The sequence below is a fragment of the Panthera onca genome, chromosome B4 (assembly GCF_046562875.1).
Source record: "Panthera onca isolate mPanOnc1 chromosome B4, mPanOnc1 haplotype 2, whole genome shotgun sequence".
In the NCBI taxonomy this organism is placed as follows: domain Eukaryota; kingdom Metazoa; phylum Chordata; class Mammalia; order Carnivora; family Felidae; genus Panthera; species Panthera onca.
Window position 1 is genome coordinate 80295830 of NC_138345.1, and position 27944 is coordinate 80323773.

General features: G+C 53.5%; 1 protein-coding gene across 3 annotated transcripts; it reads left to right on the forward strand.

Moving 5' to 3' along the window:
* The first annotated feature begins 178 nt into the window (after nucleotides 1-178).
* On the forward strand, nucleotides 179-27924 carry PDE1B (phosphodiesterase 1B). 3 transcript variants are annotated; one of them, XM_060657376.3, is made up of 16 exons: nucleotides 179-527; nucleotides 618-740; nucleotides 17076-17189; nucleotides 18555-18737; nucleotides 18934-19000; nucleotides 19349-19465; nucleotides 21629-21769; nucleotides 22179-22279; nucleotides 22388-22513; nucleotides 22639-22740; nucleotides 23840-23960; nucleotides 24261-24342; nucleotides 24673-24781; nucleotides 25262-25392; nucleotides 25901-26020; nucleotides 26518-27924. In XM_060657376.3, exons 2-15 carry the CDS (start codon nucleotides 631-633, stop codon nucleotides 26002-26004), a joined length of 1608 nt encoding a protein of 535 aa, XP_060513359.2. In that variant the 5' UTR covers nucleotides 179-527; nucleotides 618-630; the 3' UTR covers nucleotides 26005-26020; nucleotides 26518-27924. The 3 variants fall into 3 exon arrangements, with proteins under 3 accessions (XP_060513359.2, XP_078305935.2, XP_060513360.2); XM_078449809.2 differs by lacking the exons at nucleotides 179-527; nucleotides 618-740 and adding exons at nucleotides 11724-12085; nucleotides 12460-12674; XM_060657377.3 differs by lacking the exons at nucleotides 179-527; nucleotides 618-740 and adding an exon at nucleotides 11724-12674.
* The last annotated feature ends 20 nt before the right edge of the window (nucleotides 27925-27944 follow it).

Here is a 27944-nt window from a genome sequence, read left to right on the forward strand (position 1 = left end):
GCACGGGCGGCTAGGCACCCGCGGATCCACGAAGCCACACGCACGCACACCGAAACTCAAAACACACACCGGGGAAGGCGCCCAGCCGCCCACACGGAGCGCTGCGGCCGCCCGCGCGCCAGGCACTCTGTAAACACGCACTCGCACCCCCCGCGCGGGGCACACGCGCCGCCACTCGTCCCGGGCGCCCGGGTGCGTGCGCTCGCCCTCGGCGCCTGTGTCTGCGTGTGCCCCCGGCTCCCCCGCGCTCCTCGGGGAGGGGGAGGAGGGGCTGCGCGGAGTGAGAGACGAGCCGGCAGGCCGAGGAGGGAGGGCGCGCAGGGAGGGGGGCCGGCCGGGGGAGGAGGAGAGAGCAGAGGAGGCGGCCCCGGCGGCGGCGGCGGCGGCGGCGGCGGCGGCGCGGAGGGCTCGGACTGGGAGCCAGAGCTCGGCTGGACAGCGCGAGAGCAGGAGCCGCAGGAACTGCAGCTCCGCCAGCTTGGGCCGAGCCCGGAGATCCCGGCCTGGCTGGTCGGCGCCAGCCGCAGGTGGGAAGTGGTTGGGGCGGGCGGTGAGGGGCTCTCCCGGCTTGGGGCTGAGGCTGAGCCGCCGTGCCGTCTCCTCCCTCGGTTCCATAGATTGAGGCTGAGCATGGAGCTGTCCCCCCGCAGCCCTCCCGAGATGCTGGAGTCGGATTGCCCGTCACCCCTGGAGCTGAAGTCAGCCCCCAGCAAGAAGATGTGGATTAAGCTTCGCTCGCTGTGAGTCCCCGGCCGGGCGTGGGGGGAAGGGATCTTAGGGAGCCCGGAAGGGGGTGGGGGTGGGTGGGTAGCTGGAGCCGGGCTGGTGGATTCCCTCCGGCACACATGTTGGCAGGTGCGAGGAAATAAGCGGCCCTGACGCGCAGAGCCAGGCCACATGTGCAAAAGGCATGTGCGGAGCAAGTCGGCCGGTTGGAGAGGGTTTAGGAGTTGCAAAGCTAACGACGCGCCCGTGCCGGTGGACCCCCCGGGGGACACACGCAGCGCGGAGAGGCGGCACGGGATGCGCCGTGTGGCAGGGCTGCAGACGGGCAGCTTTCGGGAGGTGCCAGGCTGACTCACACGTATCCGTGTGCAGGGTCGTGCAGATGTAAGAACACATGTGTGTGCATGAGGGTCCGTGGGACACACAGATGTGTGTAGAGTGATGGCACACAGCTGCAGATCTAGTGCATGGGGATACTTGTGCCAACCTGTGGGTCATATGGGTCTCCGTTGGGATTGGTGGTTTCAGCCTCCTGCATCTTTCAGGGGATGGGGATGGGGGGCGCCCCATACCTGAGCCCCTCATTTCTCTTGGGGCCTGGAAATCCACTGTGCACAGTAATGATGGGGGACCCAGCTGGGATCTGGAAGAGGGGGGTGGAGCCCCTACCTGGGAGCCCCCGGTGGTGGTGGTGGTGGTGGTGGTGGTGGTGGTGGTGAAGAAAAATTAATTGACAGGGATAAGGTAACTGTCAAAACCTTTTTGTTGCTATATGATCTCCCAAGGATCTCCAAGCACATTTAGGCATCTTTTCTTGTTGTTGCAGGAGAAGGGCACGGGGGGAGGATGGATAAACAGGGAAACAAGGGACTCAGGTGTCCCATACTCCGGTCCCAGGGGAGGGAAGCAACTTTTCTTTCTGTTCCTCAGAGGAGGAGAGGATTGGGTCAAAGACAGACCATGTACCATGTTTATCTCGCAGTCAGACGCCATCGGGTAATCTCCGCAGTCTGTTGATTCTTAATCAGAGAACAAGGGAAGGTGTCCTTCTCCCTGATATGACTCCCAATGGTCCCAGGAAAAAGGCTGTAGATGTTTGGTGAGGAAATGCGGGAACCATAGCCCTGAAACCCAGTTCCTCCCCATTATCCTCAATAGTGAGCACTGAAGCTTTCCATTTACTGGGTTCTGGCAGCGGGAGAGACGGTGGTAGGAGATGGATGGATGCTAGTGGTTGCTTTGTTTTTAAAATACTATATCTATGGTAATAAGATGACCCCTTGATATTGGGTGGGTCTGTCTGATTTATACTGTAGCTGCTCGGAGAGGGCTTAGGGAGAACTGAGGCACAGTGGGCAACAAGGCTTGGCATCCAAATGTGCTTCTCAGTTCCTCTCCTTTGCTGCCTCCAGCCAATGCAATTTGCTGGGCTCTATGAAGCGCAGCCTTGGAATGAGTTCTGGGACGAAGAAATGGAAAACCGGATTGAATTGATTTTTGTTGGGAGGAGCACTGGGTGATTCTTGACAGAAGACGGTGCTCTGTTAATGGTGACTAAGCCAGGGTTGGGGTGGGGGTGGGCAGGTAAGGAAGTGGTGGAAAAGCAAAGAAGGGACCTCATGGTTCATACATTAGAGAATTCAAGGTGTCCCAGGACGGCTTCCCCATAGCGCTCATAGCTCATCATATACTTTCCTTGCCTCCTTTCCAGGTAATGAATGAGACCTGCAAGAGAGTGGGTTTTACCTGTTCACTGTCTCCCACACCTTTCTAACCCAAAGTCTTTCCTGGAAGAAAATTGCTCTTTCTTCCTTGACTATGAGAAGTGCTCACTGGTGAGAGAAGAGGATCCCCAGAGGAGGCACTGAAGCCCAGGGAAAGAAGGGAATAGAAGCAGCTGCCCCTACAGACTGCATTAGCTGAGATATCCTTACAGGAGATCATGGTGGACAGGGATCACTAGCCTTATTGATTGAATTATTCTGGTCTTCACTCCTGTCAGCAGTCTGGTTCTTAAGAGTGCTAGCTGCATGTCATAACTTATCCAGAAAAGGCCCGTTTTCATATTATCAGTCACCAGGAATAGATTCTTGATCTCCCTTTCTCAGAGCAGAGAAAGATTTTGATATCAAGGTAGATCCCGAGTTGATGGCTTATTGGATTTGGCCCTGTTTGAATATTGGGGAGGCTTGAATGTGGAAAGAGGGGGATGGACATGATTATCCCATGAGTGGGTTCTGAATAGAAATGAAGACATATGTATAAAGGCCTTGATTCCTCTACACAACATATCCTATCCCCCCAGCCCCCCAACTGTCCTTTCAGTTTCTTTTTAAAAAAATTATTTAATGTTTATTTGTTTTTGAGAGAGAGAGAGAGAGAGAGAGAGAGAGAGAGTGAGTGAGCAGGGGAAGGGCAGAGAGAGAGGGAGACACAGAATCCAAAGCAGGCTCCAGGCTCTGAGCTGTCAGCATAGAGTCCAATGCGGGGCTCGAACTCGTGAACTGCAAGATCATGACCTGAGCTGAAGTCACTCCAAACCCTCAACCACCGACTGAGCCACCCAGGTGGCGCCCCATATCCTTTCAATTTCTAATATAGGACATCTAGAGGGAGTCCTCCATTCAGGGAGGCTGGGTCTGGTGTTTTTGCCTTGGGTTACAAAGCCCATACAAAGCCCATCAATGAATCTCATTGTGCAGGGCAGTTTCTTCTTGGGAAGGGCATCCAGGACTCCTGTTTCCCACAGTAGGACTCTGCCAAAGATTAACTTAAAATCTGGAAGCTATGAGCTGAAGTTTCTCTAGCTATGGGATTTCACCTCTACCTGGCAGGAAAATTTTCCTAACAGCGCAGACCTGTGAGGGGAGGCACAAGAGAGGCTGGGATAGACAGTCTGGAGATGATGGGTCGAGCAGGGTGAGTATCTCTAACTCTGAGTGAAGGATTTGACTGGACTGCCTACCCTTCTCTGAGACGAGAGGGCCTTGAGGAGTGTAGGGTAGGGTCAGTAGAAGGAGGTTTTCTGTGTATTTTGTGAATCAAGAAAATCTGTGAACAGAGATTGGTTGGCTTGCCATCCTTAGCTCATTCATTCATTCAACAACTATTAATTGACTGCCTCCTGAGGGTCAGGTGACGTGCTGGAGGCTGGGATATACTAGTGAACAAAGTAGACGGTCCCTGCTCCTATGGAGTTTGTAATCTGGAGTAAAGTGCAGTGGAGAGGGGATAAGGCACCCTGTTCCTCATTTTGCTACATCCATCCAAGTGGTAAAGCTCTACCACTCCAGTTTCTGCCTAAACTTTTCCTCTGAGGGGGCCTAGACACCAAGAAAAGCATAGAAATGAATTCTTTCTCTTTCTCCCAGGATAGTACAAGCATCACTTTCTTCTCTCTGTCCCAGTTTCTCCTGGAATTTTACAGACAGAACTTCCCTTTTCCTTTGGGATAGTATAAACACAATCCCTTCCTCTTCTTTCTTCACATGGACTCAGGACTCCCCAGATCTAGGTGCTATGTCCTAAGCTGTGGTTCAAGGTCATTACGGCTGAGCTGGAACAAGGACCCAGCTGGGCATTAGTTTTGGTCTTCTTTGTTTCATCAGAGTCTAGTGTGCTACCTGAAACATAATAGGCACTCAATAAATGCCGTTAAATAAAAGGAATGAACAAATGAATTAATGAGTCTATGTGTACATGTCACAGAGCCCAGTTCTGTCTCTGATTCTGTGGTGCGTGTGTTCCTGCGTGTGGGTGGAGGGGGGTGGGGTAGCAGGAGATAGGGATGGAGGAAAAGGAGATGGTATTGTGTTTTGAGAAGGCGATGTTTGAAAGGCGTGGTGTTTGAGGACCACAGGACGGAGCCTGGAACTGAAGGAGTTGCAGAGAGGATACAGAAACGTTATTTGGGTGTGTGGATGAGATGTATGAGGATAAAACTGTAATGCCTGACATGGGTACATATGTGTCTGGGTGAAGGTTGTGGGGGGGGGCAGCTTGTGGAGTCAGACCTCCATGAGGATGCCTCTTTGTTTTCATATTTATAAATGGCATTTGTGATAATAAATATGTCGGGAAGGCATGCACTTCCCTGAATACCCGAAATTGTCCTATGTATGAATGAGATGATGATGATGATGATGATGATGATGATGATGAGTGTGTGTGTGTGTGTGTGCATGCGCGTGGGCATGTAGGTAATGGGATAATAAGTATGTGTGATCTTGTGTATGTGTTTGCGATACACTAACATTTTTTTTTTTTTTTTTTTTTTTACAATACTGGGGAGATGAAAAGGGCAGTCGGAGGAAGCTGAGGGACTGGACTGGGTGCCTCACTGATTGATTTATCCCCCCTTGTGTCCTCATTTTGTATGTGACCCACAGAGTGATCTTCAGTGGCTCTTACTGTTTTTGAAAGCTGTGCAGCCGTTCTCCTTTTTCTGCATATGGCTGTGGGGCTGCTGTGAAGATTGCAAGATAAACTGTGGCTCCCTGGATCTCTGGAGAAAAAGCCCCATTTCTCCCAGGCCCTGGCAGGGATGAGTTTTAGTGCCTCCTTCCTCAGATCAGCCCAAGTCCCTCTTTTATTTCCAACCATGGCAAAGGGAATCTCTCCTTCCTGGGTTTTCTAGCCCCCCGTCTCACCAATACCTCCCGTCTTTCCATTTCCTTCATCAGCTGTGTCTTGAGTGAGGCATCTCGATGGTAGAAGGTGAAAAACTCTTGCAGTAAGGGAAAGGGAGGTGCAGGGAGGGAGGACATCAATTTAGACCAAAGGAAGAACTTCACAAACCTCTGGTCGGAGCGGGTGGCTGGAGAGAACGAGCATGGCCGAGTGGTGGTGGTGGAAGAACATAGGGAATGGTGGGAGACTTGAGTTGGAGTTCATGTGCCCATGCCGCCAGTTAGTAGCTGCATGACCTTGAAGTCACACATAGTCCCTCTGATCTCAGTTCTTCATTTGATACCATCCACGTGAAGGTTTGTAGATGGCAAAGTCTGGAGTTCTTTCAGCATTGGAGAGCTTGCTGTGTGAAGAGGCAGGGGGAATGAATGGGTGACCGTTGGCTTGGATGGGGGGGGGGGGGAAGCTAAAGATTCAAGAAGCAGGAATATGAATTACTTAATGGGTTGAAGTCCCGGTGTCTGGGACATGATTTGGTAGAGTCTTGTTGATAAATGGTTGTCTGGAGGGGTGAGACAGGTGTCTGAGCTTAGACAGTAGAAGACTGAGTGGGGTTGCAGGCTGGCTGTCTTACAAAGGATGTGGGACACTGAAGTCAAAAGAAAAGAGAAGGACTTAACTCCCGTCACCCCTTTTCCCAGTGGGTCAAGCTAGAAGTGGATGGGCCAGTTGTAGTTCTAAGACATGGTGGGTGTGGGGAGCCCTGGGACTGCCACTGGCGAGTTCTGGGAGCATTGGAGAAACTCTTCTCTGGCATTTATCCTAAATTTCTAGGTCTTGTTGGGAGTGATATGATCAGGTATGCCACATCCTATACTAGAGAATCTCTAAAGTCTCTCAGAACCCAAATATCACTTTGTTTGCCCAGAGGCCCCAGGAGGCCAGTTGGAAAGACCGAGAGAGGAAATTCTACAGTGGAGATTGCATTTGCCAGGAGGAAGGGGAGGATGGTGAGGTGTGACGTACCGGTACTGGAAGGCCAGGTGAGAGACCCAGCAGGAGAGAAAAGCCTAGACTTCTCGAGACCCCTTTCTACCTGCCCACTGTCCAGGGAGCCCCTGAAGTCAATGAAGTGACTAGCTGTTTCCTATCTTCCCCTCTTTTTTTTTTGGCTGCTCCCATCTGACTGGGATGGAGGAGCAGGGGACCTTGAAACAGATCTTTCCCTCTCTTGTGAGTCTTTAAAGGAATCATCGAGGATTTGTTTCCGGCTCCTCTGCTCCCTCTGCTTTCCTCCTCTTTTATTTTTCTTGCATCCTTTCCTCTGTCCCTTCCCTCCTTTGTTCCTGTCTTTCTCTGCTGGGGTGTGTTTTGCTCTTATCTCTTGTCCCACTTCCTCTCTCCCTATTCCCTTTGACCTGGCTTCTCTGGCCCTCAATTCTCCTACCCCTTTCTCACCTTGGCCAGGGGCCAGGCCATCCCTGGGGCCTCCCCCTCCTCTTCCTCCTCCCTGCCCCCAGGAGTGGTGGTGATAGTGCAGGGTGAGTTTGCTGCAGGCGCCCTTCGGGACCACGTTAGGAGTCCAGCCTCAACGGCTGTATTCTGCACCTTCTGCACCGCCTTTCTTTTGCCTTCTCAGTGACCTCATCCTCCCAGCCTCCCTGGGGAGGAAGCCAAGTAATTGCCTTTGGATCTCAGGGGGCTGATTTTCTAAGGTACGGAAGTTGAGTAGCTATTTTCCAACCCTCTTCAGGACTGAGAAAAAGGGACAAAACCAGGGCAGCAGGTGGGGTGCAGGGGAGACACCCAAGAGATGGGAAGTTGTTAGATAATGAGACCCTCCACTAGAGAGGAAGACTTAATGGTCCCCGGGAACTGGGAGAGCATCCTGGGGCTATTTAGTGGGGGCGAAGGGAAAAAAACGTAAAGGGAAAAAAACATTCATTGTTGTCCATTCAATGCCGAGAGGTCCCTAGTGCAGGTGCTTTTGCCCCTTTGTCCTGAATATCCACCCCTCCGCCCCCCTTTATCCTGCAGTGGCTTCTCTCCCTTCAGCTCCTGCTGCATTTGTGTGAGTCTGAGAAGGAAACACCAGGTTAGGATTCGACTTCAGCATCTTAGACCTGGCAGGAGTCCACTGAGGGAGCCGTGATGAGGTTTTGGTGGAGAAGCAGGCTTGGTGGGAAAAGGGTAGGGTATAACCAGGGAGTGACCTGGGTGGGGGGAGGGGGCTGGGAGAAGAGCGAGAAAGGGGGTGCCTCAGGTGGTGCTGTTGGATACAGCCTGGGTCCTTGGTCAGCAGATTCCATAGCTGCAAAGAGAAGTCAGATTTGCAAATAATTACTGTGGCTGCAGTGGCGTGATTAGGCTGCCAGCTGCTGTTGGCACCATTTAGTTTTGGGAAGGGAGCTTAGCTTCCAGGGGGCTTAGTGATTTTTTTGGCAGGCAAGACCCGAGGGCTAGAGAAACGTCCCTTTCCTTCCTGTTCCTTGGCTTCCCTGCTCCCCTGTTTATCAGCTCTTCCATATCTAATGTGATTGGCTCTCTCCTCTAGGCCCACCTTGTTTGGAAACTTCTTGGGGCCTGAGCTGAGTGAGCACACATCCCAACAGTGTCGCCAAGCTCCCTAAACATGGACCATATCTACCAAACAGTAGCTTTAGAAATTCCAGTCTTGAAGAAATATTATAAATCAGATTGTACCAGACTCACCCTAAAGACTTCTGTGTCCTGGTTGTTCTCTTCCTTTCTGTTCCTTCTTGAAATGCCCAGAAGATTGGCTGTTGTTTTGATTGCAGCAAGATGGAATAAACAGAGATACACAGGAGAACTTCCTGGAAAGTTCATGGAGGTTAGAATGTGACGTTCCTGTGATAAAGAAGAAAACCATCACCCTCCTTTTACATCAGGGTAGGGATGAGTTGGGGAAGCGGTGAGCTACTCAGAAAGGATGAACTTGAACCAGGGAATTGAGACCCAGGCATCTTGTTTCCTGAGTGCCTCCAACCCAGGCACTGAATCTGAGAATCATAAAATGTTCAGAGGAGGGAGCGCCTGGGTGGCTCAGTCTGTTAAGCGTGGACTTTGCCTCAGGTCATGATCTCATAGTTCGCAAGTGCTGACAGCTCAGAGCCTGGAGCCTGCTTCAGATTCTGTCTGTCTGTCTGTCTGTCTGTCTCTCTCTCTCTCTCTCTCTGCCCCTCCTCTGCTTGTGCTCTCTCTCTCTCAAAAATAAATAAACATTAAAAAATTTTTAAAAATGTTCAGCGGAGGAAAGTGATGCCTAGAGATTGTTGGTAAGGTTGGGGGGCAGGGCTGGGACTAGGCTCCAATCTCGCTAGTCCACAGTTTTGTGCCACGCTGGAGTATCACACCTGCAGTCAGTCCCTTTCCAAGCTTCCAGCTCACTTTCCCATCCCAGGCCGCCTTCAACATCTGCTAGGCCCCCTGGACACAGGGCATCTGCTGGAACATCTGCTGGGATGTGGTTTGGAGGGCTGGTGGGGTGGTCCACATGGAGGTGGTTAATGAGCAGAATTAAACAATGCAGGGAGGGAGGGACAAGTGAGGCAGAGAGAGAGAGAGAGAGATCTTAAGGATTGGGTCCTGGGGGCCTCCTCCCTCATTAGCTAGCCTTCCTTGGACTCTATTGCCCACCCCTCCCAGTTCCTCCTTCTCTGAAGGGCTGAAGCCTCAGGGAGAGGTGACTCATTTGCCGGCTGGGCTGGGCTGGGAGCCAGGATATCTGGGGTCTTATTGGTCTGGGCTGAGGCTCAAGCGGTTTGGTTACCCTCTTCCTCATCTGATCTGAGCTGTTCTGGGCTTTTGCTAGGAACACCTGTTAGAAACGGCTTCTGGTCAGGAGGCAGAGGAGGAGTACTTTCAGACACAGCATGGGTTGGGGCCAGCCCCTTCACCTCTGCTTCAGTGTTTCCCCAGACCCTCTTCTTCAGCATCTTTCAAATCTCTCTTTCCCTCCCTGCCCCCTTAGTCCTCACTGCTCCTCCTCCTCCTCCTCTCCCTGCACTCTCTTGGTTTCTGTTCTTCTCCCACTCCCTGCCGCCCTCCACCACCCTCCCTCCACCCAGCTCCTCCGTCCAGTGCCTAGAGATCTCTTACTACCGCTGCCATGTCAACCTGAGGCCCACTGCCTCCCAGGATGGCACCCCAGCTCTGCCACCAGGGGGGCTATTTTTATCCCTAGAGCCACCCCCGCCGCCACCGTGCCCAGCCAGCTGCCAGAACTGAGGCTGCTTGTATAGCAATGGGGGAAGCCAGGGGAGTGAGGGGAGCAGCAGTGCTTGGGGAAGGTAGAGATCTGGTTGTTCTTGGTTGCTGGAGCACTCTGCATTTTCGCCACTTTCTGCTTCTGACTGCCTCCTGGCCCCTGTGGACTCAGGAGCCAGGGAGAAGCCCTAAACATCTGGAGTGGTGGTGGCAGGGTGACTGGGGCTTTTCCACACCAGGGGGCCTGGGTACAAGGGTGAGCATAGGAGGCTTTGTTCATGGAGGACTCCCAGTGAACGTTTGCTGAACAAATAACTAACTAAATAAAGCTCTGGGCTAAGGAATAATCTGTGACCTTCATGTATCACTTTATAGTTTGCAAGGTGCTCTCATGTGATCTCATTTGATCCTTGTGTGAATTCTGTGAAGCACATATTACTTTCCCATTTTACAGACAACGAAAGGACCTCAGAGTGTCCTGCCCAAGGTCATACATGGTGACAAAGTCTAGGCAAAAGTCTCCTGATTTTAATTCGTGTCCTCTTTCCATTGGATGTAGGTGATTTCTTTGGCTTTTTCAATTTCTGAGATTTTGGAGCCTTGACATCAGCCAGTTAATCCCTTCCCTAACCCTCCCCACCTCCACCCCTGCTCTCATCCACTCCCCCATCTCCACCCCCTCTCTTACACTCCTCTGACCAGAGGCAGGGTTTCCAGTTCTTTGTTTACCCCCTGTCCCAACTCCTATTCAGTGCAGGTGGGGAATGCTGGGAAAAGGCCTGGGAGGGAGGCGTTATGTTTGTGCTCCTTGCTATTTTTAAACTAAATTTAAGGACTAAAGGAAAGCCCATGCTGGACGCTGCTGGGGTCATCCTATCTATGCCCTGCCTTCCACCCAGGGAAGTCTCGTTAGCTCAGACAGAAGTGTGGGGTGTCTGTAGATGCGTAGGTGAGTGGATGTGTGTGAAATTGTTCTCCCCAGGAAGGGGTGGTGGTTGGCCAATATCCTTCCTTATTAGGAACAGTTCATAATAATACCAGGCTGGGATGAGCAGGTATGGGATACATGCTGGGATGATGCAGCATGTATGTATGTGGGGTGAGGTGGTCAGCAGTCACTTGTCCCACCAGCTTTGGTTTTACTGAGCAAGAGAGCAGAGGGAAAGAAACCTGCACCTTTCTGTGGGAGGGTTGAGGTTCGTGAGTACTTGACGTGGCAGGGCCTGGAGTTGGGGGTGGGGGGTGGGGGAGCTGCCCTGGCTTGGTGTTTGTTGGTTTTCCAGGCTGCGTGCAGCTGGCTACCACCTTCCTCCACTCCTAGCCCATGCATGTCCCTCCAAGCAAGCATGTCCACAGGCCAGGCCAGTGACTTGTCCCTCATTCCCTGGGTGTCAAGTTCTGGGTCTCTGACTTTGGGTCTAGTCCCTTTTTTCTCTAAAAAACACTCATCAGTGTGTGTGTGTGTGTGTGTGTGTGTGTGTGTGTGTGTGTGTTGGGAGAGCAGAGAGAATGAGATGGGCCCAGAGAGGGTTTCCTTTCTTCCAAAATCTGCAGCAGCCCCGCTTCATGGCTACCGGGACGTACGCCAGGAAACAACTTGTAGATATTTAACCTCCATTCCTCTGTTGCTGTTGAAGCCCACTTCCACTTGTCCCAGTGCTCAGTGAGACTGAGAAACAGCAGATTCCCAAACTTCATTTGTTTATAATCCTTCAAGGCTTTGGCACAGTGACAAGGTATTTTAATTTCTCTCCGCTTTTTGGGGATAGAGCTGGCGGGGGGAAGACTTCCCGTCATAAAATCCTAGCTCTTGGTCTGTTTCTTCTCTTTTCCCTTTCTCCTGTCATACTCATCCCCACTAGTCCCCTTTCCTCATCTCCATATTATCCCCAGCTCTAAATCCTGGATTAAGGAGAAGGCAGTCGCGCGGGACTCTTCCCTGGATGCGTTTGTCTTCACCCGGGGCTCTCCTCCTTGGCCCCGCCCGGCCCCTCAGCTGACCAATCGCGGCCCCGGTGCGCTTGTATCAGTGACGTCACCTCACAGCCAATCGGGAGGCGGGCTGGGGCTGTACGCGCACGTCCACTTCGCGCCGCAGAGGCCGGCTTCTGTCCCCCAACCTGAGCGAGAGCAAAGCCTGGAGGCGGAAGGGGTGGGGGGTGGGGGGTGCCTGGTCCCAGGCCCGTCCTAGGCTGTCCCATCAATTCTCTTCTCCCTCTGGGCTGGACTGGCCTCTCCCCAGTTCATTCACAGTTATCCCCCAGTCCGCGTTTTCTAGATGAGACCACGGTGGGGGGGGGGGGGGGGCTGGGAGTGGGAAAGTAACTTGCCCAACCTCTTGGTTTCTATGAGTGAGTCCTCCCGACTTTCATTCACTGCTTGGGCGGGGCCTTCCCTCCCCCTTGAGCGGGTCTCTGGGTGAGGATTCCCCTGATTCCTGGCTTCCATAAGCCCCTCCCCTGTAGTTTCTGCTTCTCATGCTGTCTTGCTTCTGTCCTTTCAGGTGGGTTAAAGCTCATTTTGAAGAATGGCCCCGGAGGAAGACCCTGGGAGGGAGCTGAATCTGCCTTAGCCCCTCCAGGGGGCCCTTGCAGGGTCCCTTCCCCTCCCACGGGCGGACTTCCTCTCCACAACAGGTTCAGGGTGGGTCCCTGGCCCTGTACCCTTAAGCCTTCTGCTCACCCCTTCTCCCCAAAGAGGAGCCCCACCTCCTCAGAACAAGGGGCTGGACTGTGCTATTTCTGTCCTTTCTGGGATTCTTCTGAGAACAGATTCTTGTTTTCGGTCTGATTCAGATGTGAAACTTTTCCCGTGGCCTCTCACCCAGTTGCTGTGGGCTGCTTCTCTGTCTCATCACTCCCTTCTTCCTCCCGTCAGGCCCCTCCTGTTCCCCTCCCCAAAGTTCTCTCTGGTCAGTCGCTCAGTTCTGCCGAGACCTGGAGGAGGAAGTTGGGCCCAAGAGGGAGTCATTCCCCTCAGGGGCCCTGGGGCCCTGGGGGCGGCATTTTGATAACTCTGAAGTAGGACACTTTGATTCCCATGGCAAACCCTGTTCCTGTGCAAAGGAGCCACCTCCAGGTCCCCATCCTCAGGTAGGCACCAGGGCTGAGAAGGGGAGAGGGGGGGAGGAGGAGAAGGAGGACAGGTTGCTGTGGGTCCACCACTAGTACTTTGGTGGAGGGGGAGGGATCAAGACTTGATGGCCCCCATATGTGGGGTGTGTGTGTGTGTGTGTGTGTGTGTGTGTGTGTGTATGTGGCCTTCTCCACCTTTTACACCATCTGTCTTACCCTTCGCCTTATTCTCCTTCCATTTCCATCTCCCTTTTCTTTGTTTCTTTCTTTGTTTCTTTTTCCTTTCTTTGGCTTCCTATTAACGATGGCAGGTGACTTAGCAGTGCCTCCCCCCTTTCTCTCCTCACCCCAGCATCCTTAGGACCTCACATTCCTCTGAAATCTCCTCATCTGGTCTTAAGAACCCCAGAGGGAAATAGGATTCTTCTCCCAACCCCTAGCCCTTTGACCTGAGGCAGTCCTGTCCTAAGCGCCCACTCACAGTGATTTTTTTAGGAGTGTGGTTGCTGGAAGTAATACAGGGAGCTTTGGAAATGGCCAGATCATCAGCCATGATGATCCAAAGAAATGAAGTGCTGGGGAAGCTGAGCTCTTCTGGGGTGTTGGGATTGTTACTGCCCTGAGCCTTCCCTTTCGGCTGCCTAGAGCTGGGAGAGACTGGGCCTTCCCAGGGGTCAGGGTCTGAGACTTTTCCTGGGGCGCAGGGGCTGAAGGGAAAGGAGAAAGAAGTGGGTGTGGAGAAACAGGGCTAGGGGTGGAGGTGGAAGGATTGCTGGGGAAGCTTCCAGTTTTCCTTAGGCCGGGATGAGGACTGAACAGGGGTGAGCATCCTGTTGTGCAGGGAAAGGGACCCTTTCCTGGACTCTCTGAGGACCGAACCAGAGGGGGTGGAATGATACTGCCATAGGTGGAGAAGTGGGACTTCCTGCAGAATGCTGAGGTGAGAGCTGTGGGCAGGTCTGGGGAGAACCTAACTCCGCAGCCCTGAAGGACTTTAGAACCAAGGCCACTGCCAGGCTGGAAGGGTGGTGTGGGAGAGATAGAGGACTTCAGGAGGGTGACGTCCAGCACCTGGAGCCTTCTAGCTGCCCGAGTCCAGGTCCCCTTCTTGGACTCCCCGTTTGTCAAATGTATTCTTTAATCTTTCTTTCCCTCCCTCCCCGTTCCTTCTGGTGTCTGGATCATGTCGGGTTCAGATTTCACCAGAAGCTATAAAAGAGCAAGATCTAGAGGGGGAGGCAGGAGGAACTTGGAGGGAAGGGTGTGTTAAAGCCAGCCACAACTTCATTCTTCTCTGCAGGCTCTCCATTAGAGTTTCAGAAGCCCTGCCTCAGAGATCTCCATCGTGAGCTCTGGCAGATAACTCCGCACCTGATTCCTCTGCCCCCTCTCCCTTTGTTTATTGAACGAACATTCACTGAGCACGTACTGGGTGCTGTGCTGGGTATAGCAGCAGAATAAGCAAAGTCACTGTTAGCGTTGCTAAGGTGCTTACAGGCTGCTATGGGCCGACAGACACGAGCACTTCCTGGTGGCGCACTGAGGAGCCATGATGAAATGGGTTCTAGCTTCTCTCCACGCAAGTTACATGCTGGAGCTCCTTCTGCCCAACACCTTTGGTGTGCGGGGCACAGCTAGGCTCCAGTAGTGTGAGTCGTGGGCTTGCCCGCCTGACTGAGATTGACAAGTTGTGTGACCTTGGGCCAGTCACTTAACCTCCCTCATCAGGTGATTGTGTGGCCCACGAGAGGTTTGTCACTATGAAGGAGATATCATGGCCAGGTTCACTGCCCCATTTACCCTGTTAGGGGGCTTCCTAATCACCAGCCTCCGTCCAAACTAGACTCACCCTTCTCCACCCGGACTTGGGATGGAGAAGGCAGGCGCTTGTTGGATTCAAAGGCAATGGCGGGTGAGCTGGTTGGGGTGGGGCCAGCGTGATGCTGGTCAGTTCGTTCCGATTCACATCACGTTTATAGAAACCCATCATTGTGTGTCAGGCCCTTCGCACACATTATTTCATTTAGTCCTCTTGTTGACAGCCCTTCACAGGTGGTTTATCATTATCTTCACTGTTTTACAGATGAAGGAAAAGAGGCTCTAAAAGAAAGGTTCTCAAACTTGTGTGCAGGAGAACCATCCTGGGTGTTTGTTAAACATGCTTGCAGATCCTTGGACCATGACCTCAGAAATCCTGGGTCAGTAGGTGTGCAGGGGGACCTAGAATCTCAATTTTTCACAAGTAGCCCAGGTGATTCTGGTGCCAGTGGTCTGCAGGCCACATTTTGATAGCTCCTGATTGAGAATTAGTCAGTGACTTGCCCAAGGGCTCAGAGCCAAGAGGTGATAGATTTGAATCCAGGATTCCTGCCTCCCAGAACTCAGCCTCGGTTTCTGCCTCGGAAATAGGGGTAGCGATTTCCTCCCAACTCCCTCCCTCCCTCTAGGCCCATTGTGAAGATAATATGAGATAATGTGGGAGAAATCACTTTTTAAAATGTAGAGCTGGCGGCACTGCTAACGATTATGCGAATACATGCAAATGAACACGCGTGGGCTTGGCTGTTCACTTTGGGAGCCTGTGCTGGGATGTTTCAAGAGGTGGGTCGAGAAAGGAAGTGGAAGAACTTTGGTGAGTTTAGTTTTGGGTTTTAAAAAGGGCTGACCAAAGTGGAAGATGAGGGCTGGGGCGGGAATCCGTGAAGAGAGATGAGACCAGAGGCTTTTCTTTCTTCTTGGGTTGTGTGTCCCCAGATTTGAGGGTCCCTGGCCACAGGGACTGACCAGGAAAGGGAAGCCCTGGCTTGTGCCTGGGCTCCAAAGGCCCAGAGGCAGAGCGAACCTCTTTGTTCTGCCATCTCTGGGATAGCAGTCTGGGAGAGGCTGGCTCAGTCCCCCTTCCCAGCTCATTGTTTTTTTATGTTGACTAGCCTCTATCCCACCTCCCTAATGAAGCCCTAGCTGGGGCAGCAGCTTTACTGAAGCTGGCTTCTTTCCTGCCATTTGCACATGCAGCAGGAAGGTCAGAAGTGGGGTTTGAAGATGATCCACTGAGGAAGCTGCCGCATCGTCCTCAACTGTTTTCTTCCTCCCTTTCCCCCTTTCCCTTCTGCCCCATTTGCATTCTGACTGTCTTCATCAGGACTGCTGGCCCCTGAGGTGAGAGTTGGACTGTGACTCTCCCTCTGGCTGGCTATTTCGGGCACCCCCTTTCCAAAGCTGCTGAGACCCCAGGATTCTGGAGCCGCTTCTGTTCAGGAGTACCATTGTTCTCCCTCCCCGGCATCCCTGGGAATTGATGCTAATTTCAGCCTCTGGTCCCTGACTCATTCTTTTCTCCTTCCTGACTCATAGGGTGACCTTGGGTTTCTGAAGCCCCTCTCAGTGGGGAAGTGTCATGGCTACCATTTCACCCCCCACCTTGGTTTTAGGCGAGGCAGGGCAGAGCTGGGGGAAAGAGTGAGAGGGGAATGTTTCTTTGCTTTCTTTAAAATCATCATCTAAAGTCAGAGTTTTGTTGGCTTTGTGGCTGCCTGGGCTGGACTCGCTGGACTTCTAAGAAGTCTCCCACTTAATCTCTGACCCCCAGCACTCACGGGTGCAAAAGATGAGGGATTGTACCTTCAGGCAAAGCATCCCGTAAGTGAGACCCATGACCTCACTCCCACCACTCTGGCTCTGGGGGAAGCTGCTGTGGGGCAGACGTTGGGGATGGGCACAGTCACACATTGCCAATGCTTCTCTTTGGCACAGCATTGGGGAGGCAGGGGTTAATCCTGCTTTGTCCGGGTTGATGGATTCAGGAATCATAATCCATTAGCTCTGCCTGGATGGAGTGAGGCCAGGCGAAAGCATTCAGATTGGTCTTTGTTCTGTGTCTTCGCCATCCCTGACAGGGACGGAGGGGTTGTGGACATGTACCCCCGTCCCTGCCATGACCAAGGGACATAATGGAAGAATCTCGGGAGCTCTTTTGCTTGCTGTTGACCCCACAGCTCACTCTTCTGGGGGAAATTGGCAATCTCAGCTCTTGGTTATCCAGGCTACGAAACAGATCATCCCCAAAACATTGCCCCAGGGGCTTGTACCTACCTAATGGTGCTGCGCTCGGGGCAGTCTGAGCCAGAGTTTTCAGGAAACAGTGACTGAAGGGAGGTGTTGAGAGGTCAGAGATAGGTGGGGATGGTGGGGCCAGAAAAAAGCCCAGGATGAAACTTTGGGGGTAGATAAATTTAATATAGGCAGTGGCAGTAGCCTGGGATGAGAGACACTAGCTATGATGCTTACTGTTAGAAAGAGTAATGATCTGTGGAAGACTGAGGCTGGGTCTGTAACATGCACCCCATCAGAGGGTGTTGTGTTACCACGACAAGGTAGCAGCAGCGTCTGACCGGGCTCTGCGTACCCACCCCCCCACAGGCTGCGCTACATGGTGAAGCAGTTGGAGAATGGGGAAGTGAACATCGAGGAACTGAAGAAAAACCTGGAGTACACAGCTTCTCTCCTGGAGGCCGTCTATATAGACGAGACACGGTGAGAGAGCTGCACACACAGGAAGATCCCAGACAGGCACAGTGATCCAGGGTTGGGAGTAAGACAGAAAGCTGGTGACAGAGACGCGTGCCAGGGCCGGAGCAGGATGGGAGAGCAGAACTGTAGATAGAGATGTCATGGAGGTAAAGAAGCAGAGGAACAGATAGGGAGTAACAGAGGTAGAGACAGACACAGGTACCAAGGAGAGAAGACCTTCCGAGCTGGAAGGGACCTTGAAGCTCATGTGGTCCTAACCTTCTTGCCTGGCGGGTGGGGGAGGAATCCCTCTAGACCTGTGCTGCCCAGGATGGGAGCCACTGGTCACAGGTGGCTGTTGAGCTCAAGTATGAATTGAGCCGTGTGTGTGTATGTAAAATGCATGCTGGTTTTCAAAGAGTGAGAAAAAGGATTGTAAAATATCTCAATATACTTGTTGACTTCACATAGAAATGCTAATATTTTGGGTGTATTCGGTTAAAGAAACCTTATCATTAAAATGAGTTTCACCTGGTTCTTTTTACTTTTTTATTTTATTTATTAATTTTTTTTGATGTCTATTTATTTTTGAGAGAGAGAGAGAGAGAGAGAGAGAGAGAGGCAGACCTAGAGGGAGACACAGAAACCCAAGCAGGCTCCAGGCTCTGAGCTGCCTGCCAGCACAGAGCCCAACGTGGGGCTTGAACTGACGAACTAGGGGATCGTGACCTGAGCCAAAGTCCAGCACCTAACCGACTGAGCCACCCAGGCACCCCTCTTTTTACTTTTTTAATATGGCTACTAAGCAATTTCAAATTACTTATGTGTGGCTTGCATTTTATTTCCGTTGGACAGTGCTGCCGGTCTCCAGGCTCCCTGACAAGGCGGTACCCGGTCCATTTTCTGCTTGAGCACTTGCAGAGTTGGGAGGCTCACTACCTCACATAGTGAGCTGTTTCATTATTGGAGGCATCGGATAGAGAGAGACAGACATTTAAAAAATGTAGTGAGAGAGCACTCCTGAGTGGCTCAGTCGGTTAAGCGGTAAGCCTCTGACTTCGGCTCAGGTCACGATCTCACGGTTCGGTTAGTGAGTTCGAGCCCCGCCCCGCGGCGGGCTCCGTGCTGACAGCTCGGAGCCTAGAGCCCGGTTCGGATTCCGCGTCTCCCTCTGCTTGCCCCTCCGCCTCCGCTTGCACTCTGCCTCTCTCCCTGTCTCAAAAATAAATAAACGTTAAAAAAAAAATGTAGTGAGAGAAAGGCAAGGGGGAGGGTCAGAGAAGGGAGCGAGGAGAGTTGCTGAGCGGTGGGGTGTGGCTGGGCCCAGCGTCTCTAGGTTGTGGAAGCACCCGCTGTCTTTGTTCTGTGACTCCCCCTCCGGGGCCTCAGGCAAATCTTGGACACGGAGGACGAGCTGCAGGAGCTGCGGTCGGATGCTGTGCCTTCGGAGGTGCGGGACTGGCTGGCCTCCACCTTCACGCAGCAGGCCCGGGCCAAAGGCCGCCGCGCGGAGGAGAAGCCCAAGTTCCGCAGCATCGTGCACGCCGTGCAGGCCGGCATCTTTGTGGAACGGTGAGGCCCGCCCGTGCCCAGCCTCCCTCTGCCTCTAGATGTGACCCTGTCCCCCAGACACCCAGGGCTTCCGGGGCCCCTACCGGACCGCCAGCGTGGCCCCCCTGCGCCCAGCGCGCAGCCTCACAGCCTGCCCCACTCAGACCCCACTTCCCCAACCTTCTTACCTGCGCTTCTTTTCATCATTCGCCCTTAGGATGTTCCGGAGAACGTATACCTCTGTGGGCCCCACCTATTCCACTGTGGTCCTCAGCTGTCTCAAGGTGACCCCCCCGGGTTTTTGGGAAAGAGGAAGAAGGGTGGGGGATGGAATGCTCATTGGGACTTTCCGACTCTTCATGGGGTGATTTTTGCTTTCCCTTTTAACTGCCATTCCCATGCTCCTCAAAACGACATGTTGCCCACTCCAGAGGCAGACTCCTACGTTTTTGTCTCCTCTGTACTGAGAGATGTGTTGAGAAGAAGGAGGCCCCGCTTCACCACGTCTTTGTCTTCCTGCTTCCCAAGCCTCTGTAAACATTGGGAAGTCCTCCTTGAAGTCTAATTGTAACCCTCGCGGAGGCTGGGAAGCTCCCCTGGGAGTCTCCCTGCCTAGTCTGTTGTTTCCACAGAACCTGGACCTCTGGTGCTTTGACGTCTTCTCCTTGAACCGGGCAGCAGAAGACCACGCCCTGAGGACCATTGTTTTTGAGTTACTGACTCGGCATAACCTCATCAGCCGCTTTAAGGTTGGGCAGCATCGGACCCCTCTTCCTGGGCAGGGTTCTCGGCTCCCATCACTCCTATTCTAGAAGATTCCCAACGAGCAGGTCCCACAGGCTCCCTCACTCAGTCTCACCATCAGGGAAGTGTCCCTGTGCCCACCCGCACAGCCTCTCTTTCACTTGCTCCATCCTGAGCTTCTGACTTCATTTATTGTTTTCGAGGAGAAGATTCTAGGTCTGCAACCTTCCAGCCTAGGGTTCTGCTCTCTCCCGCTTTGCTTCTTTCTCATAACTTGTCCTCTCCAGGCTGGCCTGAGGTTCAACTCCCTGTGTCAGCTACCCTGCCTCCTGCCTGTGGACACCCGAGGCCTAGAGTCCAGATGCTGTCAGCCTGTGCCCTTGGGACTAGAGTCTCTCCATTTGTTTCCTGGCTACTCCTTCCCTTCCCCCTCAACTCTAGTCTCTGGCCAGGGAGTTTTATGGAGAGGATCAACTCTTGGCGAGGCTGGGTGGGGCTGTCTGAGGGGAGGGAGGGTGTGTGAACTCAGTTTGTTCTTCAGCTTGGCTGACCACAAAGAATACGGGATTAAAGTCCTCTCCAGATTCTGTGCCAGGGGAGAGTGTCTTTGGGGAATAGGGGCTGGAAAAAACCACTTCCATGTGGAAAAACCACACTAGGAATTGGAGGGTAAAGGGGTTGAAGGGTCACATTGGGAATATTTGGCCAGCGCTTAGGTGGGGGTGGGCCTAGATGTTAGAGCAGAGGAAAACGTGAATGTTCTGAGGGGGCCAGGCTGGGGACAAAGGGGTCTAGTTGGAGGGGCCTTTCTCGGAGGGCTTTGGAAGATCGTCCAACCGTCCTCTGCCTCTGCTTCACTGCTATACGCCGTTGGTGCGTGTGAGCCTTTCCTTGACCCTTGACTCCTCATTTTACAACAACTCTCAAGAAGGTTTCCAGAACTTTCCTGAGATGCTCAGTTGAGATTTTCCTCGGTGCCTTCCTGAGGCCAGTCCTTCTGCAGCCTCATTTTCTTCCTTCCAATCCTGCTTTCTCCAGGCCAGAGAACAGCAGGGTCTTCCTTTTCCTAAGCTTTTTCCCAGCTCCTGTTTCTCCAAACTGGTTCTCAGACATACTCCAGACGCCAGGTTCTCCTAAACTTTGCTTCCTTGCCTGGAAGGACTGGTTTTGAGGGACCCCGAGAATAACTGCATCAGGTTGGGTTTGGCCCAGCCCCGGTCCACCGTGCGCCAAGGCAATTAGAGAGGGGCACTTCCTGCTTTAGTGTTCACTCAGGGCAGAGATTCCAGTCGGAGCCGCCCTTGTCAGGCTCCACGTTCCCTTCCTGGGCACCCAGCCCCTCCCCTGCGTCCCTTCCCTTCCCTCCAGGGACACCATGGCAACGCAGAAGCAAGGGCAGTTGTCATGGAAACGGTCCTTTAAAATTCCCTGAATTTGGGGCACAGCCCTCCGGGGTGGGGGTGGGAGATGTTAGGGTCTGACTGATTAGTGGTGCATCTTCTACGTCTCCTCACTATTGCTCACCTCTACAGAAGCCTGCCCCAGTCTTGAACCTCGCTCTCCTCACAGCCTCAGCAGATCCAGGGAGACTGGTGCAGACACCAGCCCTGCCCTCTGGGAGCCTTGGGCCTTTGAAGGAGGCAGGCATGCTCCAAGGGCATATACGGAGACAACTCACAGTAGCTGGACAGAGCTCTGGCTCCCGGTGCTTGAGTGTGTGTGTGTGGGTGTGGGTGGGTGGGTGTGTCTGGAAGGGTCATCTTATTCTTTCCCCTGAACTTCTCTCCATGGTCTCAGATTAGGGATGGGATGGGGTGGTTGGAAGATAGGAGGGAAGTTTTCTTTTCTTAAAAATCCCCAGGGAAATAATAATAATTACAGCTACTCTTTAGAGAGCACTTACTAAATGCCTTGTACTTATCTCATTAAATTCAAGGTAGGTGGTATTATCTTCATTCTGCAATGAAGTATCGGAGGCACGTGGCTTACCCAAGGTCACAGGGCCAGCAGGCGGTGGAGGCGGGGTGTGAGCCCAGGTTCACCTGACTGCCGAGCTCGTGCTTTCTCCCTGGGCCCCACTGCCTCCTGTAGACAGGCGGCATTGCTGATGTCAGTCCTCGGCTGCAGGCCATTCCTGCAGATCCTCGATTTTCTCCTTCCCACTGCAGATTCCCACTGTGTTTTTGATGACTTTCTTGGATGCATTGGAGACAGGCTATGGGAAGTACAAGAACCCTTACCACAACCAGATCCACGCAGCAGATGTTACCCAGACAGTCCATTGCTTCTTGCTCCGCACAGGGATGGTGGTAGGTGCCCAGGAGATCATTCTTCCGTGGTTTAGGGTCTAACGGCTGCAGAACTGGGAAGTCCAGACTGTACTCCCATTTCCCTTTCTGTCTCTTTGGTTCCTTGCCTTTGGTATCTCAAAGTCTTTACAAAGTCAAATTGGACTTCGCTCAATTCTAGAGAATTCCTGGGTGGACCATAACTTCATGGGCAATGCTGGGGACGTGTGCTGGGATGCAGTGGGAGTGTTGCATGGTGGGGTAAGGGAGGGCATTCCGCCATTCTGGGAGCTGAGAAACCTGCCGTCTTAGCCCAAGAGCTGGCCTCGAAGAATGGAAGGGATGGGCTGAGTGGTATAGCCTGGTGTGGAGGTCTTTGGGCAGTGAAGGGCAGGGGTCAGACCCCTCTCATCCTGTCCCTTTCTCCCAGCACTGCCTGTCCGAGATCGAGGTCTTAGCCATCGTCTTTGCTGCAGCCATCCATGACTATGAGCACACAGGCACGACCAACAGCTTCCACATCCAGACCAAGTGAGGGGTGCAGATGTGGCAGGGGCAGGAGGGGCCAAGTGGGGGTGGGGGCGGTCACCGGAGTCGCCACCTATAGGGAGCTGGGCCTGATGACCCTTGGCTTTGCAGGTCAGAATGTGCCATCTTGTACAATGATCGCTCCGTGCTGGAGAATCACCACATCAGCTCTGTCTTCCGAATGATGCAGGATGATGAGATGAACATTTTCATCAACCTCACCAAGGATGAGTTTGTGTGAGCCGAAGGCGGCAGTGGCCGTCCCGGAGAGACCCCTCACCCAACCCTGTCTTCCTCCTTCCTGGCCCTCCTGCCTCTGGGTGCTGTAGGGGCTGATCGCTTTTCTGCTTCTGTCCATCCAGAGAGCTACGGGCCCTGGTCATCGAGATGGTGTTGGCCACAGACATGTCCTGCCATTTCCAGCAAGTGAAGTGCATGAAGACGGCCTTGCAGCAGCTGGAGAGGTGACATCTGGTGGGGGTGTGACCGGGACTCGGCCAGAGTGAGGGCTGTGTGAAATGGGGACACGTATGTGGGCAATTGGGGTGCCAGGTCTTTACCTGGATGTAGGAACTCTCCTGGCCCCAGGTATCTGAGTCTGTCTCTGTGGCCCTGTGTGTGTATGTGTGTGTGTGTGTGTACGTGCGTGCGTGTGACACGTGTGTGTCCACGGCCCTGGGTTTATGTACAGCCCAGGCTGTCGGTCTCCTGGAGAGCACTTTGGGCCAGGAGTCTGAAATGAACGTTACAGCCCCTGCAGGACAGCCTTTCCCTGGAACGTTGGCAAAATCAGGCAACCTTTCTGGACTCGCTTTCTTCTCTGTGCAGTGTGAGAGTGACAGGCTTCCCTGCAACGGCTTACAGCCAGTTCCGCTGCTAATAGGGCTATTGAGAGAATCATTGGAGGTTAAAGAAAAACAGCACAGAACAAATGCCGTGATTGCTGAATGTTGCTTAAAAGTGGGTGGGAGTCTATAAATGCGTTTAAGAGAGAACAGACTGTGTGTGTGTGTGTCCTGAAGGTGTGTCCCGTACGGCGTCTCTGTGTGGGACAGCGTGCAGTGTGGCATTGTCAGGGAATAATAATATAACAGTAATAATAATAATAATTGTTACTAATGTTATTATAGATAATAACTACTCAGCACTTACCACGTGCCAGACACTCTACTAAATGCTTGTATGTTGTGTGTCATTTAATTCTCAGAACTACCCTGTGGGGCGGACTTTGTTACTATTTCCAGTTAGCCTTGAGGAAAGTGAAATATGGAGATTTTAAGTAACTTGCTCTGTGTCTCACAGCTAGGGAGTGGTAGGTAGAGTGGGGATTCGAACCCAGGGCCTCTGGTTCCAAGAGCTCGGGCTGCTCCCTATACGTATAGGAGCGTGTGCGTGCGCGCGTGTGTACCTGTGTGGGTGCGTGCACATGCGTGTCATCTCAGAGACCAGTTGAAGTTGCCCGCAAGGATCCAAGGACATGCATGTGATGGGAAGTTAGGAATGGTCCAGGTTTCCTTATCCTAAAAGATTGGTCTCCCTTCGCTTGCCACCTGCCCTGACCAGAATTGACAAGTCCAAGGCCCTGTCTCTCCTGCTCCACGCTGCTGACATCAGCCACCCAACCAAGCAGTGGTCAGTCCACAGCCGCTGGACCAAGGCCCTCATGGAGGAATTCTTCCGCCAGGTAGCATGGCGTCTTCACCCACCCCTGCCCTTCTCTCCCCTTTGTTCTCCAGGTTCGCACTCCACCTCCAGATCTTCGTGCAGCTACCTGCAACCTCTGACTTGATCCCAAACCCCTGGGATCAGATGTCATTTTCCCAGAAGCTTAACTGTAGTTGCATTCCCCTTGCGCCTCATCCATTTCCAGGCCAGAGGCGCTGAAATTCCTCTTCTCCCACAACTCCCAAGCTCCCCCAGCCTCACCCTGGATCTGGTAGTCTGAGGCACCCCCTCCAGCTTTCCCTGCCCTGTCTTCTCCCAGGGTGACAAGGAGGCAGAGCTGGGCCTGCCCTTCTCTCCACTGTGCGATCGCACGTCCACTCTGGTGGCGCAGTCCCAGATTGGTGAGTGTCCTTTCCCATAAGGAGGGGAGTACCGGGAAGGGGAGAGGATGCCTTCTCGGCCTGGCCCAGGGTTGCTCCAAGTTGCCATCCCTCAAAACCAGTCTTCCTATCGAGTAAGCCTGTGCTAGAGCACGGGGTCCTGGGTGAAAGGCCTGGGGGTGCAAAGGCAGGGTCAGAAAGGCATTATTCCAAAGGCTGCCCCCACTGGGGACTCCTCAGCCCCGGGTTACCCCATTTTCCACGCAGCAGGGGGTGCCAGCCACACAGGCCCCCGTCCTCTGCCCAGCCCTCCAGGTGAGGACTCTCCATCCTGCTCCCCCTTCCCTGCAGGCTTCATTGACTTCATCGTGGAGCCCACCTTCTCTGTGTTGACTGATGTGGCTGAGAAGAGCGTCCAACCCCTGGTGGATGACGACTCCAAGTCTAAAAACCAGCCCAGGTGAGGGATGCTGGGGTAGCCGGGTCTCCTGCTTCTGGGGGAGGCAAGAGGGACTCACAGAGAGCCCACGGAGGAGGTACAGCCATGGTGGGGCCGGTGGGGGAGAAGCAGGCTACTCAAAACTTGGGAGTCCCTGATGTGTGTCACACACAGGGGTGAAAGGATGAGACCAGAAGGGTGTGACCCGCACCTGTGGTGCCCTCCACCAATTTTTGTTTCTTCCATTAGCTCTGTCTCTCTTGCCTCTCTGCTAATCTTGTTTTTATTTTCCTTCTAGTAGGAGGGAAGGTGTGGAGAGGGAGGGGTGAAATTGAGTGAAGAGGGCCAGGGACTTGGGGGTACCTAGCAGAGGGAAAGGGAGAGAAGGATAAGTCTCCTTAAGCCTCCTTCTGGTCTTCCTTCCCCTCCACTCTGAGGGCTGGTGAAGGCAGCTCTGGAGTGGGCCGGGTCTCACCTCTCGAGCTGGGGGGCCTGCTTTAGCTTCCAGTGGCGCCAGCCTTCTCTGGATGTGGAAGTGGGAGACCCCAACCCTGATGTGGTCAGCTTCCGCTCTACCTGGACCAAATACATTCAGGAGAACAAGCAGAAATGGAAGGAACGGGCAGCAAGTGGTAGGTACCGTTGGAAGCGGGGATGAGGCCTTGTGGGGAGGGTGGCTGATGGAGCAGTAGCAGGACCATTTTCCTTAAGCCCTGGAGCGTCCCTTTGTGTGACTCCCAGAATTGAGGATGGAGCTAATCAGACTAAAGTTAGATCCCAGGAAAGACTGTTGAGCTGACTGGCCTGGATCATTCTAGAACGGGGACAGGAGAGAAGATAGAACAGCCATATTCCACAACCCGAGGGACTCCATGCATATTGTGGTCTGCAAATGGCGCCCCGTTAGATTTGGGTAACTTGGTGGCCTTGGCTGGGAAATCTCTTCCTTTATGGGTGAATTGAGGGTTGTGAATGTTAGCACGGCTAGAGGGGCTCTCCCTAAGTTGGCATGGGTTGAGTATAGTTCATCTTGAAGGCGTAAGGATGCATGAGAATCCTTTACTTTTCTCTATATACTTTTTGGGTTCTGGGGAAAAATATTTCTTGGTCTGGTCCTGACTTCCTAAATGTCCCCTGCAGGTATCACCAACCAGATGTCCATTGACGAACTGTCCCCCTGTGAGGAAGACACCCTGCCCTCCCCTGCTGAAGATGAACACAACCAGAACGGGAATCTGGACTAGTCTGGGACTGGGCCGGGTGAGCCTGTGTGGTGGAGTGGGGAGGGTCTGGAGATTCTGTAGGGAGTAGGGAGAGCTGGGTGTCCGACAAGGCATCTTAGAAGGGTCATCTCTGGGGTTCAGTGGATGTGAAGTTCTCCCTCACTCTTCCTGGGGAGGAAAATGGAGGAAGTGGACACAGAACTGAGCCAGGGTGTGAGTGGGAAGCAAGGAATTTTTCCCACCCCCTCTGTCCACTCCCTGCAGGAAGGAAGGAAGAAGCTCCTCAGAACAGGGAGGACCTGAGCAGCCAGCCTCTGTAGCACCTTTGAGAGGGTTCAGGAACAGGGCCCAGTCAGGGTGCAAGATTCTGTGAGGTCGAAAACCATCCCCCAACACCACACCCTTGGCTGGGCACCCTGTGCAAGTGGTTTGGGCACAACTGTATATGGGACTGAGTGGGGGGACCTGGAGAAGGTGAGTCAGGCTGGAGATAAGGCAAAGAGCTGAGCACTGAGACCTCTCCCTCTTTCCCAGGTCCTCAGTGAGTCCAAAGTGTTCGATGTCATCAGCACCATCCATCGGGACCGGCTCCCCCATCTGCTCCAAGGGAGCACGGAGGTTGAGGAATAGACAACCCACCCGAAGGCCAAATGCCAGAGATTGTGGGGTTGGGGGAAGGGCCCCTCCCCACCCGACACCCATTGGGGCACACTTCAATTTCCCAGCAGCAAGACTGGGGAACTTTAGGGTCCCAATGGTCACTGTGCCCATCCCCCTGCCTCTGGACCTGCCCCACCCCCTCAGTGGCCAGATGGCAGGCTGGGGGAGGGGAGCTTCTTGGAGGCTTCCCAGGGCCCAGAGGGGAGGGTCAGAGATGCCAGCCCCCAGGCCCTCCCCCATCCTTTTTGCCTCCAAGTTTCTAAGCAATACATTTTGGGGGGTTCCCTCAGCCCCCCCCAGATCTTAGCTGGCGGGTCTGGGTCCCCCTTTTCCTCCCTGGGAGGGGCTGGAATAGGATAGAAAGCTGGGGTTTTTCAGAGCCCTATGTGTGAAGAGGTGAGTGGGCTCCTTCAGGGCATGATACCTTTCTAGGGCCTGGGAATGGGGGGGGGGATATCCTCTTTACCCCAGACCTGTACTGCTTCAGCGCCATCCTCAGCCCGCCCCCCGCTCCATCCCAATCTTCCTTCCCTCCCATTCTGAAGTGTCGACTGGGGGAAAAGAGGAAGCCTTCCCTGGGGTCCTCAAGAACTTGGGATTGGTCTAGGCCCTTGGGGCTTATCACTTACCTACCCTGGCTGTCCTGAGCCCTTTGCCTCCTTCCCCTCCCCTGGGTCCAGGAGGCTCCCATCCGACCAATGTCTGTAAAGTGCTTTGAGGTCTCCCCAGCAAAGCACCTTCAGGATGCATCTTAGGAGCACAGGCAGGAGAGACCAGCTGGGTTGGGGTCAAGGGTGCATGGGGAGGGTGACGTAGAATCCAGTAATCCTGCACTGCTAACAGAGAGGGTCCCTCCCCTCCCTCCCCCTTCCAGCACCTGCCCAGCTGCTGACACCAAGAGGCCCCTCCCCCGGGACAAGTGGAGGATGGTGGGTGGAAGGCAGGTGGGAGGGACTCAGGGCTGCTGCCGGGTGTCCCCTGAAGACTGCCCAGCCAGGCCCTGTGCCCCTTCCTCTTCTCAGGCTCCTTGAGCCACCTTGTCCCAGGAAAGGTCCAAGTCCAGGTGACTGCCCTCCTCCTTTCTTGTAAATACCAACCATGCATTTGTACAGTGGGTCCTGTTCGTGTGAAGTCCATATCCATGGTCTCTCAGACCTGCCACCCTGACACTTGTCCCTCCTACCCCACCCCGAGTGGGGCAGAGACGCATGTGACTCACCCCTGCCCTGGGTCTCCCAGAACCCTGCTATAGCCAGAGATCAATAAAGAAGGGAAACCAGGCCTGGATGTGTTTGGTGTTC